Genomic DNA, 13,838 nt, shown 5'->3' with positions numbered 1-13,838 from the left:
TCAGGAAAATGGGCAATGGATTCCCCTCTGTGACTGGCTGCTTGGGCCACACACAGCTCCGGGCGCTGCCTGTGCTGGGAGGCCAGCCTGGAGACCCCAGCCTCCCAGGCCAGACTGCAGGCCCTGGAAGGGCCCCGCCCCCAGGGAGCCCCCACACCCACCACTGTGCCCAGGTGACACAGGAGCAGCTCTGCCACATCAGGTGCCCTCACTGCCTGCTCTGCTCAAGTCCCTGTCTCCTAGACAGGCTGGGGCCCGCTGAACCCCAAGAGGGCTGTCCCTACCCCTCCAGTGCAGAGCCCCAGGCCACCCCCACACAGGCCCTCCCCAAAGTCCCACAGTCTGATTTAAGGCACTGACTAGTCATCTATGCTGGTTTGGGTGTCCAGGTGCTGGGGGCCCGTGATGCCTCTGTAGGCCAAGTCTCTGCCCAGTTCAGAAGGGCTCCTGGGGTACCCTTACTATCACCTGCACCTGTCCCAGGGCTTCACCACTACCCTGTAAGTGCACCCCTCTGGGCCCCATGCCCTGTACAACATGGTCAGGGAGGAAGGGTCCAAGGGTCCAGCGAGCAAGTAGGACAGGCTCCTGTGCAGCAGGCCCTGGGATGCGGCCCGACGCCCAGTGGAACCAGGTATTCACCCAGAGACATTTTGTTTTAAATTAAAGAAGTTTAGAGTGAGAAGAAAGGAGAAACATCAATTTGCATTGCACTTATTCATGCATTCATCGATTCCCATACGTGCCCTGACTGGGGATTGAACCCCCAACCTTGGTGAACTGGGACAACTCTCTTACCAACTGACCTACCTGCCAGGGTCTGAGACATTTTCTTAGGAGCTTTCAGAGCTCCTGTCACGAGCGGCAAACACCTGCTCTGGTTGGGGTTCTCCAGAGCAGAACCTGGAGCCCTCATCCCAGCTGCTGGCTGGAACCCGGGCCTATGAGCCGCCCCTGGAAGAATGGGCTCAGGTCCTGAGTCCAGCTGGGAACCTGAAGTCTACGGGGCAGACAGACCTTCTCCCTCGGGGAGTGTTTTGGTCTCAGGCTCCAAGGGACTGGACGAGGCCACCGCAGCAGCCAGGACACTGCTGGTATGGGTGCTAATTAGCCACGGCTGCCGAATCCCTCAGCCACCCCTCAGGGACCGCTCCACTCACAGGGCTGCGGCCTCCCCAGTCCACACAGGCCACCACCCTTCTGCTTGCTTCTCGCATGAGAACTTCAGTCCCTTGGTCTCTGATCTGTGCTCAGGAGGAGACAGCAGGCTGCTGCCCCCTGGCGGAGATGAAGCAAAGGCACGGGGGGCACAGTGGCCATGGTGGATTCAGCCCAAGCAGGAAACCTTGGTTTTTACTTAAATATTTTTTCTTTATTGAATTGAGATAGACAGGAAGGGAAAGGTAGAGATAGACAGAAACACGGATGGAGAGAACATTGAATGGCCGCCTCCCACTGGGGATCAAGCCCACAACCTGGGCAAGTGCCTTGACCGGGAATGAAACTGGTGACCTCCTGGTCCAGGGGTCGATGCTCAACCAGTGAACCACACCAGCCTGGCAAAAGCTTGGTTGTAATCAAAAGAAACCAACTTTAGCACAAAAGTGAAATAAAACTTTAGTCTTATTTCTAAAGCAATCTTGTTTTAAAACTAGCTGAGGTTAGAAGAGAAAAAAGCACATGAAACCTTCTAAGAGACAGACAGTCAAACAAACAGACAGACAGACAGACAGGAGGCGGTGGGCGCAGGGTCGACCCCAGGTCAGATCTTCTCCATCTTGGAAATGAGGTCGTCACAGATTCTGGTCAGTTCATCGTTCTCTTTCGCCTGCAGGAGAAAGGTCACGCCCATCTCCCAGTGCTCACATGCGGCCCTGTTGGCCCCTGGCCCGGCCAGGGGAGGAGTCTGGGAGCAAGGCCGCGGTGCAGCCTGGGATCGAGCAAGCCAATGGGCCCTGTGACAGGCAGGTCCCAATCAGAGCAGTCCGTCCCTCCCGCTTGCCGGGGCCTCAGGCCTGCACCCACCTTCTGCTCCACGGCCTTCTCCAGCGAGTGGACACGCATCTGCTCCTTCCTCAGGCTCGCCTGGAAGGCCAGCGCCTCTGCCTGGGCCTTGCTCCGGACCTGAGCAATCTCCTCGTTGGCCCTGGACATGCAGAGAGCGGGCTCAGCCTCACCCTCGTCCCTCCCCAGCTGTCCAGGGCGTCCCCATACTCACAGCCGCAGCTTCTCCTCCGCGTGGGCCTTCAGCGCTTGGTATCTCTGGCCCTCCCTCTGGACTCTGGCGATGTAGTCCTCCACGCACTTCTTCAGGGACTCTTCATTCTTTAAGGAGGGCGGGCGTTACTGCTGCCAGTCATTGCTCTGGAGGCAGGCCCCAGGTCGGGCACGGACAGGGCCCTGTCAAGCTCTCTGGGGACGTTCACGAAGCCGCCGAGACCCAGAGGAAGGCCTCAGGGAAGCAGCACCGTTTTTCTTTGGGAAAAGGCCCCTCCACACAGTCCAGGCCTCCCCACTCCTGGACACCAGGCCTGACCCAGACCCCTCTGGATAACGTCGCCTCCTGTCCCCTTAGCCTGTCTGGCCCGGACTCCTGAACACCCCACCTGGGGACCCCAAGGTTGAAGAAGGCCCAGGCCCTCCTCCAAAGGCTGCTGCTGGCTTCTTGGTGCCTCCTGTCAGCAGGGCACCCCTCAACCTGTGTGGTCCTGCCTCCAGGCTGTGCCCTGAAGTTCCTCTGCTCACGTGCCCAGGCCTCCACAGGACAACAGCGCCCACACCCCATCCTGGGCCCACTGGCGAGACTGGTCTCAGCCCTGGCACAGTGCAAGGCTCAGCAAGGTGCCAAGTTTCAAGGACCAGTGTGCTGGGGAGGGCTGGGCAGCCTCCGGTCTAATGGGCTGGGCACTAGGCCATGACAAGGTGGGGATTCAAGGCGGCCCAGCTAAGTTCCACTGTGGAGGTCGGGCATAGCCCCACCTACCGTGCGGTAGCCTTCGATCACCTCCTTCTGCTTCTCAAATCGCTTGAAGAGATCAGAGAAGGACTTTTCCATGGAGCTCAAATCCACGGTCAGCTGGTCTTTTTCTTTCAGAACCTTCTGGATCTGGGCTTTGGCAAGTTCCTGCTGTTTCTGAGCCTCCTCTTGGAAACAGAAAAGCACCTGGGGTTAGGGGGGCCGCTTCCATTCTGGTGTCACAGGTGACAGAGAGGAGGAAGGAGACGGTGGCACAGAGGAGAGGTGGGCAGGGTGAGTCACAGCACACCGAGGTCCAGCTGTAGGAAGGTGACAAGCCCTTCTCCACGCTGCTCTCCCAGAGCAGGATGGGGGGACACTTATGCCTGGAACACAGCTCTTCCTTAATACCAGGTCCACCGGAACCCGCGGGGGAGGGTGTGAACCCAGGGCCCCACAGCAGAGCCCACGGTGACACCTGTCCCCACATTTGGGGGCCGCTGGGGCCTGAGTCCTTTGCCTGGGGAGAGGCAGGGTGCCCCCACCCTCCAGCCCCAGCCTAGACACACCCAGAACCTGATACCACAGAGGCCAAAGTTGGATGTGCAACCGTGGGAGGAACCCTGTCAATTTATTTTCCTGCTGTGACCCTAGCTGCTAGCTCAGGTGTGGCCAACTTAGGGACCGATGAGTGTCAGCACATAGACGTACCGTCTCCCTGACCCCAACTTATTCTGCACGGTCTGGGCTGCTCTACCGCTGGGGGCTGAGGGGGCCAAGGCGGGAGCTGGTGTTAGGAAGAGGAGCCCATGGGCCCCACTTACCCATCGCCTGGTACATGAAGCTCTCGTACCCATCCATGACCTTCCTGTGGGAGGGTCAGTTGTGTGTGAGAGGCATGGCTGAGCGCCGTGGAAGGCCACCTAGAGGGTCACCCCCACCCCACCCCCGGTAGCCCTGCAGGCCTCACCCCATCTCCAGGTTTTTCTGGTGCAGCTCCTCACACCGGCTCCTCAGCTGCAGGTTCTCCTTCTGTGTTGCCTCCACCTGCACAAACCATATCCCTTGTGCCTCATCAGCCGGACATCACCAGGATGGGCCGGCAGGTACACAGTGAGAGCCCATCAAGCTCCCCTTCCTGGGCAGGTGTGTTATGGGCCCCAAGTCTGTGTGGACTTGGGGGTGCCTATTGCTACAAGTGAGACTGGGAGAGCAGCTAGGGGGGTGGCAGAGAGACCACCTCATGGAAGGCCAGCTCGGAGCAGGGCAGGGGCCATGGGGCACTGAAGCCGGGGCAGGGCGCAGCTGCCGGCAGACACGGCCTGACAGTGGACCCCGCCCACTTGCAGCAGCACCAGGGCAGGCAGCACCCCAGGGCTGCAGCCGACAAGCTGGGGCAGCATGATGTGACCCCTCCCCATGCCTCACCGCTGCGTCCAGGTCCTTCTGGGTGTACTGCAGCATGTCCACGATAGGGCCCCCAGGCCCGAAGACACACGGAGGGGGACCGGGCACCTGTGGGGCGATAGAGACCAGATGAGCCCCAAGCTCCTCTCGCATTCAGCCCTGCCCTGTGATCAGGGAGGACAGGTCCTCAGAGGCAGTAGGTTGCAGGACAGCAAGGTAGTGACCAGAAACAAGGAGAGGCCCTGGGGCCCCCAGCCCACTGACCTCTGAGCCTTGAGATCTCTGAAAGTGAAACCTAGGCCCTTCACTCACACACACACACACACACACACCCCTCTTCACAAGACAAAAGGCTGAAGCACTCACAGGAAGGTCTGGTGCTCCCAGGAAGTCCAGGTCCACCAGTGTGGCCTCGGGTGGGCTTCCCGAGGAAGGGGCGTGGGCATCCTGGGTACTGAAACCAGAACAGAGGGACACACACCCCATGTTCCTCCAGGGCAGGGTGTTCCCAGGTTTCCCCATGGGGCAAGAGACAACATTTTAGGAATTGGGGGGTCACATGGCCTGTGGCGCCTGGCAACCCTGCTGTCCTAGAGCGAAAGCACCCAGGTGCACGCGTGCAGGAAGGTGTCACGGTGCCCACACCCCAGGCCTGGCTGTCTTGCTCCCCAGGCGTCCACCACTGGGCCTATTCTGAGTCAGAGTTCCTGACTTTCTTTTTATTTTTTTTTATTTATTTATTTTTTTATCCTCACCCGAGGACATTTTTTGATATTTTGTTCAGATAGAGTGGGAGGGAGAGAGAGAGAGAGAAACATCGACATGAAAGGGGCACATCGAGTGGTCGCCACCCACACGACCCAACCAGGACCGGGGACAAACCGCAACCGAAGTACATGCCCGTAGCGGGAACCGAACCCGGGTCTCTCCGGACCGCAGGCCGACGCTCTAACCGCTGAGCCAAACTGGCCAGGGCTCCTGACTTTGTTTTTAAACTCACACGTGAGGCGTCAGCTCAGAGCCTGCTGTTTAGAAGCCAAGTCACGACTGCCCCCTTAGTCTGGAAGTCTCTGACCACCGGGTATCTGCCTACCACAAACTGAGTCCCCTACAGAGGTCAGCATACCTGCTGGTCTTGGGGGCCGCAGGCTCCGGTCTCTGAGGACTGTCCTTCAGGAGCGGGTCGAACTTCAGGTATAAGGACTGCTTCCTCAGGGCTGACTCCTGAAACTAAGGGCGGTACGTCAGCAGGGTCCCCGTCCTCCCTGACGGACAACAGCCCCAAGCGGGAGGTGACCCAAGGGCCTGAGATCACTGCACACCGAGCTGTCTCCAAGGCGGGACTGACCCAGCACAGAGCAGGGTGCTCTCGAGTCCGCTCTGGTGACCCAGAATACGACTCTGCTGGGACCGCGGGACCAGGCTCAGAATTTGGCTGCAGGAAGAGGCCCAGAGAGGCCTAGAGAGCCTGGCACTTGGCCTGAAGAACCGTCTAGGCTGCCAAGGTGTGACAGCTGCTCTCAAGAAAGTCCTGGCTGGAGACACACCCTCAGGTAAGGCTTTGGCAAGTGCGGGTACTCACCAGGGACGTCCCGAACTGCTCCAGGTAGTCCACGTCGGCCCCCGTGCCTAGGACTGAGGGGAACACGTCAACACCACTGCCACCTGCGCCCCACACCTGGCGGACTGAGCTTCCCGGTGGAACACAGGCCAGCCCAGCAGCTTCCTCAAAGGTTACGTGATCAGAAGCTGAAGGACTTATTTGGGGTAGTTTTAAATAATGGTTCTCTACCTGGACGATTTAGCCCCAGAGCCCCCAGTGCTCAGACTGTGCCAATACCAAGCTGCGCCCACCCTGCCAGCCGCTCTTCCAGGACCTGGGCCCCAAGATCTTTACCTTTAAATTGGGGTTTCTGGCCTCACACTAATGACACCTGGGGCCAGATCATCTTGTGGGGCCATGCTGTGCACTACTAGGTGCTGAGAAGCAACCCCCAGGAGTGACAACCGAAAGTGTCCCCTGGGGCTAAATTGTCCAGGTAGAGAACCACTATTTAAAACTACCCCAAATAAGTCCTTCAGCTTCTGATAACGAAACCTTTGCGTAAAACAACTAAGGGTATCTCATGCCATATATAAAAGTTAACTCAAGATGAGTCAAACATCTAGGTATGCGAGCTAAAATCATAAAACACTCGCCCTGGCCAGTTTGGCTCAGTGGTTAGAGCGTCGGCCTGCGGTCCGGAGACCCGGGTTCGGTTCCTGCTAAGGGCGCGTACTTCGGTTGCAAATTTGTCCCCGGCCCTGGTTGGTCGTGCGGGTGGCAGCCACTCGATGTGTCTCTTCACGTCGATGTTTCTCTCTCTCTCTCTCCCTTTCTCTCTCTCCCTCCCACTCTATCTGTACAAAAAATGGAAAAATATCCTCGGGTGAGGATAAAAAAAATAAAAAAATAAAAAAATAAAATAAAATCATAAAACACTCTGAAGAAAACATAACAGTAAACCTTCACAACTTTGACTTTGGCAATGATTTCTTTGATTGGAAACCAAAACCATAAACAACATAAATGAACTTCAAAGTGAACGTCTGTGCTCCCAAGGACACTGTCAATGCGGTGAAAGTCAACCCACAGGATGAGTGAGATTTTACAAATCATATATCTGATCAGGGGTTCTTCTCTGTAAGACACAAGAAGCCTAACAACAAAAAGACAGACTAGTAGGGCAAAGGCTCTGAACAGAAGTTCTTTTACATGAGACACGAGACCAGCAAGTACATGAAAGGTGCTCACTGTCACCCTCAACCAGGAACATGAGTCACAGACACAGACCTGCTGCACACCCACTGGGATGGCGAGAACCGGGAGGTCAGACAGCAGTGTTGGCGAGGATGTGGAAAAGAGGGGCCCACCCTGAACCCGGGGAGAGGTGCAGACCCCGTGGAAAAGTCCACAGTCCCTCAGGAAGCTAGACAGTTATGTGGGAGCAGGTACTCACACCCAGAAGACAGAGGAAATGTGCACCCCCACCCCCACGTGTGCACGCATGTCCACACAGCTGCAAGTGGAGCCACACAGAAGCCCACTGCTGCTGTCCACACGTGGGCCATATCACGACATGGGCTGACCTGACAGCATGCTCAGAGAGGGGCCAGACTCAAAACCCATGTGACTCAGGTCCCCTGGGGGTGGCAAGCCTGCCCTAGCAGGGTCTCCCCACGGCTTCTGGCACCCAGGTATGAGGACATGTGCTAGTCCTGCCAGATGAACCCCACCCCCGCATTTCCCATCTTTTCTTCACCTACTGTTTTCAAGTAACCAGGACAGAAACCACTGAACACACCTTCAGTGAGCAACCACCACCTCCCTGCAGAGATGCCAACTTAACCGAACGTGTACCCTATGGAAGGTTTGAGCTCTCATCTCATCCCTGTGGGGGGTCTCAATTCCAACAGTATTTCTCCAATGACCACTGAGGCCCAGGTGTCCGTGGACTCATAACTGTCAGCCTGACTGACCTTTGCATCCTGTTCTGAGTCTGTGACTTCCATTTCCAGGAGTCCTTCACATCACAAGTACCTCCTGGAAATGCCCATCTTCTGATAAACCAGTTTCTTGCCACTTAAGGTCGGGGACCAAGCTGCCTGTAGGAAGATCGCCTGCGACTGCCACTCAACACACGTGCTCACGGACATGTTTCAGGAAAACCGACAGCAGGGACACACGAATAATGACCCAGGAACAACGCACCCTCAGCTGGGTCTCGGAAGTGCTCCTCACTCAGGTCTGAGGCAGGTTCTGGCCCCTGCAGAGCAGGGGGTGCTGGGTCAGCAGGTGAGGCTGTGGGCTCACTGGCCGAACTGCTGGGGGGAGCAGCAGCTGACTCTGCAGAAGTCACGGTTCCCTCCTGGAAGGAAGATAATGGTCACCTGGGTGGGGCCTCTGTCTCACCCAGTCTCATCAAGATGATGGGCATGAGAGCAGGGGGTGGGGGCAGCCGTGTATCCCACCCGGTCACCACTGGCCTCCCTCTATTTTTACTACGGTATGTAAACAGTGGCGACTGTGCCAGGCTGTGCTCATGCTCGGGCACACGCACACTCCGTACCTCGCCCACCGTTCCCGAGGTCCCTGCTGTGGTCTGCATCACAGGTGTGCTATCTGCGGAGGCTGGAGGCACCTGCCTGAAGAGTCGGGGTCAACAGGGCCTGTCCCACCCACCCCCGGCACTGAGCAGTCACCTGCCCTGTGCACCCTTCACCTAGAAAGCAGGCCTTGGGGCCAGCACAGCCTTCCCACCCCCGCGTGAGAGCCCGAGCCTCGAAGGCCTTCGAAGCAGGTGGGAGCTCTGAGGGCTCTAACTCGTGGCAGCACCAGATCCAGGCACCTCTACGAGGTGGCACGCAGCTGGGGATGGTCAGGGACTCTGCATGCAGGTGTGGGCACGGGCACTGAGCAGCTGCCCCCAGAGCAGCGAGCAGCACCCCGGGCCTTGCCCCTGAAGAGCCACACGCAAGGTGCTGACAGCCCTCAGGCCTGAGGAGCTGCAGAAGTTTCTTCTCCAGGCATGTCCCCATGGAGGGGACCGAACAGGGCATGGGCCTGCTCCTTTTGCTACTTCACAATAGCCCCCTGCCCTGACGCCCCTTCTCAGGATGGAAGTGGCATTTCTGGTCCCGGGCCCTCCCACATGCACCACCGAACAGCCATCCCGTCTCTGCCACCCGCACTTACTGGCTCAGAGGTGAATCCCCCGCAGCCCCAGGTCCCTCTGGCCTGCCCTGGGGGCATTCTGGGGGCCGAGCCTCTCCGCCATCTCCGAATGGGTTTGGGTCATCCAGCTTGTCCCAGTCTAGGTGGTAAGACCCCTGGGAAGGAGGAATGGAACCCTCGTCTGCCTCCTCGGGGGCCTTTCCCGGCCTTGCCTCTGGTCTCTTCCCCCGTTTCCTTGGTGGCCCTGGCCTTCTGCTGGCAGCATCATCAGAAAAGTCAAATTCTAGCCTTATGGGCCCGTTCCTCGGAGAGCCAGCTGTGTGGCCGCTGGTCTCCTCCCTCTGAGGACTTGGGGCTGTGGCCCCTCCAGCCTTCAGAGGGCTGGCCAGGGCAGTGTTCTCAGGACCAGAAGTGTCCTCAGGGCTGGCCAGGGCAGTGTTCTCAGGACCAGAAGTGTCCTCAGGGCTGGCCAGGGCGCCAGGCAGGTCTGCGAGGGGGTCTTCTCCGAGGGCTGCTTTGGGGTGAGTACCAGGCGGCAAAGGGGCTCTGGCCAAGGAAGCAAGGGGTCCTTCTGAGCTTTCTCCTGCGGCTCTGTGAGGGTCCTCTGTTCTGTTTGCAGCTGTGATGCTGGGAGCATCTTCTAGAATTTCACAGGTGGATGTAATGGCTTTTTCTAGGGAGTAAGAACCAAGGTTTTCCTCCACGACTTGCTCAGGGCTGTCAGATGTTCCTTGTGGAGATGCCATCTGATTTTCAAGACTCGCCGGGGTGTGGGGACAGCTGGAGGGGTCCAGGAGGGACTGGGGAGCGGAAGCGGGCCCGCTGGAAGGCCTGTCTTCGGAGGCCGGTGTCACGTCCTCTGCAGGGGGGTGGGCATCAGCAAGCACAGGTTTCGGGGCAATTCCACCAGCCCCCGTGGTGTCCACTTCCCCCGGGAACTGTTGGCTTTTAGAAACAGACTTAGTGAACACTAATGAACTCGCTGGCTTTTTAAAAAAAGATTTATTTATTTACGTTAATCCTCACCCAAGGATATTTTTCCATTGATTTTTTTCTTTTATGTAAGTGGGAGGGAAGAAGGAAGAGAGAAACATCGATTGGTTGCCTCCCACATGAACCCGATGGGTTGGGGATCAAACCTGCAACCCAGGTATGTGCCCCTGACTGAGAATCAAACCCACAACCCTTTAGTCCACTGGCCGATGCTCTAACGGCTAAGCCAAACTGGTCAGGGCCCCGGCTGGCTTTTTAAGTAGGTTTTTGTCTACCCTGAAAACATTAGCCAAAGACAGAAAAAAAGAACGTTCAGTGAACCCTCTCCTCAGGATCAATTTTCACAAATATGTATTCCTGTAAGTCACCACTGGTGGGCCAGCTGGGGACACACAGGTTACTCAGCCTGTTTTCCTCTTCGGGTCAGGACCCTAGCTACATATCCTTTGGGCAGCCAGGGCACACGAGGGTCAGCTTTTCACAGAGGAGAGGAGAGGAGAGGAGAGGAGAGGAGGGCGAGGAGGCTGCCTTTAGCCGGAGCTGGGCCTGGCTCCCAAGGCTGCTTTCCCCAGGTGCTCTTCTGGTCCCCCAGCCTCGACTCTGTGGCCCCGGAGCAGGCCAGACCCTGAAGCCAGGAGGCAGCATCTGAGCAGCTGGGTTTCCCTTCCTTCCCAGAGTTGTAATAAAAGGACAGCATTTGAATCACTCCAATCTCTTTCAGCTGAATTTCAAAAAGAAATGTATAAAGTGAAGTTGAAAAGTAACAAGAAAACCTGGGGAGAGAAACAGATTCAGGTTTGAGAAGCTTCCACAGGGAAGCAGGAGAGGAGCCCCGAGGATATTTTCCTCAAATTAAGTGAAGACTATGTTAGTGATATTTTGCTCGAGTACTTTTCTCTATACACCTGAAATCTACTTAAGACAAAAAGCAAGTTTTCAACAACTCAAGTCAGCAAAAGTCAGAACAAAAATGTGCCTGGAGGCCCCTCCCGACTCTGGATGCTGAGGGTCCCTGGCGCCCCAGTCGGGTCCGTTCAGCCTGATTCAGGAGAAGAGCTGCCAGCAGGGCCTCCTTTCCAGACAGAGGCAGGAACAGCTGTTGACTTGCTTAGTTAATCACCATCCAAGCCAAACACCTAATGCCTGGTAAGGCTGCCAAGGAACTCCCCCTGGTTAAAGTCAAGGGTTTAAAACTCAATTCCCTACGCCACGATTCTGACCAGATTATACACAGACAATTTCTTTGCCTCTGAAAGTGAGATCTTCCTGTGAGCTCGATGTTAAGAAAATGAGGCTGACTTGCAAGCAATAGGGAGACCCCAGTGGAAAAAAGATGAAAAAAAACAGAGGCGTGGTCAGGACACTTTATGAAGTTAGAGAAACAAAAACTGAGACCAATTTGTTGGCAAGGGCACTGAGATGCCAAGTGCTCTGGGCCACACACTGCACAAGCTCAGAGCAGAGACCCAGAGAAACCCAACTGGGGTGACAGACAAGGCACAACAGTTCTGCCAAGTCCGTCAGCAACGATACCAAGCGCAGCACATCAGATACACCAACACTTACTTCTCTTTTTGGGTCCAGACTGGATGAGCGTTTTCTAATCCAGTGGTGTCCCCCAGAGCCAAACAAGCCTCAAGTTTGCTGCTCACGCCAGGACTTAAAATCCTGTGCGTCTGTGGATCCCGCAGAGGTGTCTGAAAAGTCACCTGTTGGGGAGGGAGGGAGGGAGCACCTATTCAATAATTCAAGTCTTCCACCAGCACTGGCTCTGCTGCACTCTGCCTGCCAGCTCAGCTAAGTCACCAGGAAAGCAGGTCCCAGGGTGACCTAAGGCGTGACAGAGGGTCAATCTTACACGGCCAACACTCACTCACCTTCATAGCTTTGGCTACGCTCTTGGGTGGCACATTTTCTTTCTGTGACAGACGGAGAACAGGCAATCTTCCACTAAGTTCCGGTGGTGAAAACAGGAAGTTGCAGTTTTCTGCACTTTTGTCATCGGCGACATTTTCGTCATTGAACATCAGCAGACTCATTCTGGAGGAGACGGTTTGTGTCACTGTGAGGGCCGCAACACCCGGACGCAGACGTGACAGTGAGAGCTGGCCCTGCAGGCAGGGTCACACCTCAGGCAGTGTCCTCTGCCAAGCAGTCCCTGTTCTACTTCAGTGCACTATGATTCCTCAACGGGGCTGGGTGCGGCCACCTCTGAAGACCAAGCCCTAGAAGGGCCTTCAGCCAGGAGGAAGGACCAGGTTCTCACTCAAACCCTGTGGGTAAAAAAGCCAGGAGACAGGTAAGGGCTGGCCTGGGAGAAAATCGGAGGCAGAGAAAGCCGTCTCCCCAAGGGCCTTGGCTGGAGGAGGCGGCCAAGTCAGCAGAGAACAGAAAGGCTAAGCTGGAAAGTGGGGAGCGGAGAGGGCAGCAGAAGGGCCTGGCCCAGAGGAGCTGGAGAAGGAAAGCAGCAGCAGGGGGCGGGAGGGGCGGGAGGGGCGGATCACAGGATCACTAGGCCCGGAGGGAGAGGAGGGGCTTCTACAGGGGCCGGGAGTTTCATCAACACTCCAGGTGCCTCCAGTCAGGCCCTGAAGGTTCTAGAGCAGCGCCCTCTTCCTCCTCCCCCTCCTTGTGGTGGTCACCAACATGACCTTTCCAATCTAGGAGCCGCCAGAGCCTGGGCATGGACCTGCGGGGGGACACCAGGGTACCTGCTGGGGGGGGGGTGTCCCCAGACATTGTGTGGCTCAAAGGGCAAGGCCAGGTGGCGGGGAAGAGGTGGGGTGTGAGGTGTGTGGACTGGATGCCCTGGGAGGGCGCCCGCGGCCCGAGGGCAGTGGGCAGGGCGGCTCCGGCAGCAGGGGCGCGGGCGTGGCCACAGGCCAGCGCGCTCGGGGCCGAAGCAGAAAAGACCCACCAAGGGGGCCTCGGAGGCTGCTGGCTGAGCACTGGGGTAGCACGGGCAGGGGGCAGCACAGCGCTGGCGGTCGCCTCACGGTTCGGCTTAGGCTTGTGCTGCCCACGGGGATCCCGGGAAAGCTCGGGAGCCAGAGATGGGGGGCGACTCCCCGCGGAGAGGCCGGTCCGGGGACAAAGGCTGGGGCTGGGGCCGGCGGAGACGGGCCTCCAAGGGCCACTGCGTGTGGAATCCGAGCGCACGAGGTCCCGGGGACCGAGGGGTGGCTCACGGGCCGCGCCTGAGGGACCGACCGTCCTGCAGGACGACCGGAGACGGCCCAGCCGGGAGTTGGAGGCGAGAAGCAGCGGCGCCCCGAGGACGGGCCATGCGAGGGGTGGGCGTGGGCGGCGTCCACCTGCACCGTAGGGGCCGGAGGCTAGAGCGGAGCCCCGAGCCGGGGAGCCCGGGAGCCGGGGAGCCCGCCGCCTTACCTGCCGGCCGGCGCGCGAAGCCGAGGAGGGAGCAGGAGGCGCCGAGTCCCGGGGTCCGTCCGCCCGCCGCCGATTCAAATACCGACGGTTGCTGCGCGCGGCCAATCAGCGCAAGGTCGAAGGCAGGACGCACAGGGCGCCAACGCCAATAGGAGGGCGCGCTGGCCAGCCACGCCCCCTAGCGCGTCGCGGGAGTGCTTCCGGGGCGAGGGGCGGGCTGGGCGCGGCAGGAGCCGGAAGTCGTTGGAAGTCGCGGCTTGCGGGCCACGTGACGGGGAAGGGCTGCTCGAGGTCCGGCGGTGACTGCCGGGCCCTCCTCCAGCCCGGGGCTCGGGCTCTGCTGCGGGCGCGGAAAGGCTGGGGCCTGAGAGCGGCCCC

General features: G+C 58.2%; 1 protein-coding gene across 3 annotated transcripts; it reads right to left on the bottom strand.

The window, feature by feature from the left end:
* Nucleotides 1–1,470: 1,470 nt before the first annotated feature.
* TACC3 (transforming acidic coiled-coil containing protein 3) lies at nucleotides 1,471–13,515 on the bottom strand. 3 transcript variants are annotated; one of them, XM_036257656.1, is made up of 16 exons: nucleotides 13,461–13,515; nucleotides 11,948–12,110; nucleotides 11,637–11,779; nucleotides 9,099–10,022; nucleotides 8,473–8,548; nucleotides 8,115–8,271; nucleotides 5,946–5,998; nucleotides 5,490–5,593; nucleotides 4,730–4,817; nucleotides 4,385–4,471; nucleotides 3,927–4,003; nucleotides 3,781–3,824; nucleotides 2,984–3,144; nucleotides 2,219–2,325; nucleotides 2,026–2,146; nucleotides 1,471–1,828 (listed from the first exon to the last, which is right to left on the bottom strand). In XM_036257656.1, the coding sequence occupies exons 2-16, from the start codon at nucleotides 12,107–12,109 to the stop codon at nucleotides 1,763–1,765; spliced, it is 2,370 nt and encodes a 789-aa protein (XP_036113549.1). In that variant the 5' UTR covers nucleotide 12,110; nucleotides 13,461–13,515; the 3' UTR covers nucleotides 1,471–1,762. The 3 variants fall into 3 exon arrangements, 2 of the variants coding, with proteins under 2 accessions (XP_036113549.1, XP_036113538.1); XM_036257645.1 differs by lacking the exon at nucleotides 13,461–13,515 and adding an exon at nucleotides 12,200–12,345; XR_004959192.1 differs by lacking the exons at nucleotides 1,471–1,828; nucleotides 2,026–2,146; nucleotides 3,781–3,824; nucleotides 13,461–13,515 and having other exon boundaries at nucleotides 11,948–12,345.
* Between the last annotated feature and the right edge of the window lie 323 nt (nucleotides 13,516–13,838).

The sequence above is a fragment of the Molossus molossus genome, unplaced genomic scaffold, assembly GCF_014108415.1.
Source record: "Molossus molossus isolate mMolMol1 unplaced genomic scaffold, mMolMol1.p scaffold_m16_p_1, whole genome shotgun sequence".
NCBI lineage: Eukaryota > Metazoa > Chordata > Mammalia > Chiroptera > Molossidae > Molossus > Molossus molossus.
This window is presented reverse-complemented; position numbering and strand designations above follow the sequence as displayed.

Excerpts from the sequence above, each read along its gene's own strand:
- TACC3 (XM_036257656.1), bottom strand. The coding sequence starts at position 12,109 with ATGAGTCTGCTGATGTTCAATGACGAAAATGTCGCCGATGACAAAAGT. Across the intron at positions 11,780-11,947 it reads GCGTAGCCAAAGCTATGAAG|GTGACTTTTCAGACACCTCT; the intron begins GTGAGTGAGTGT and ends CCTCCCCAACAG. Across the intron at positions 4,818-5,489 it reads GCGGCCCCCAAGACCAGCAG|TACCCAGGATGCCCACGCCC; the intron begins GTATGCTGACCT and ends TTCTGGTTTCAG.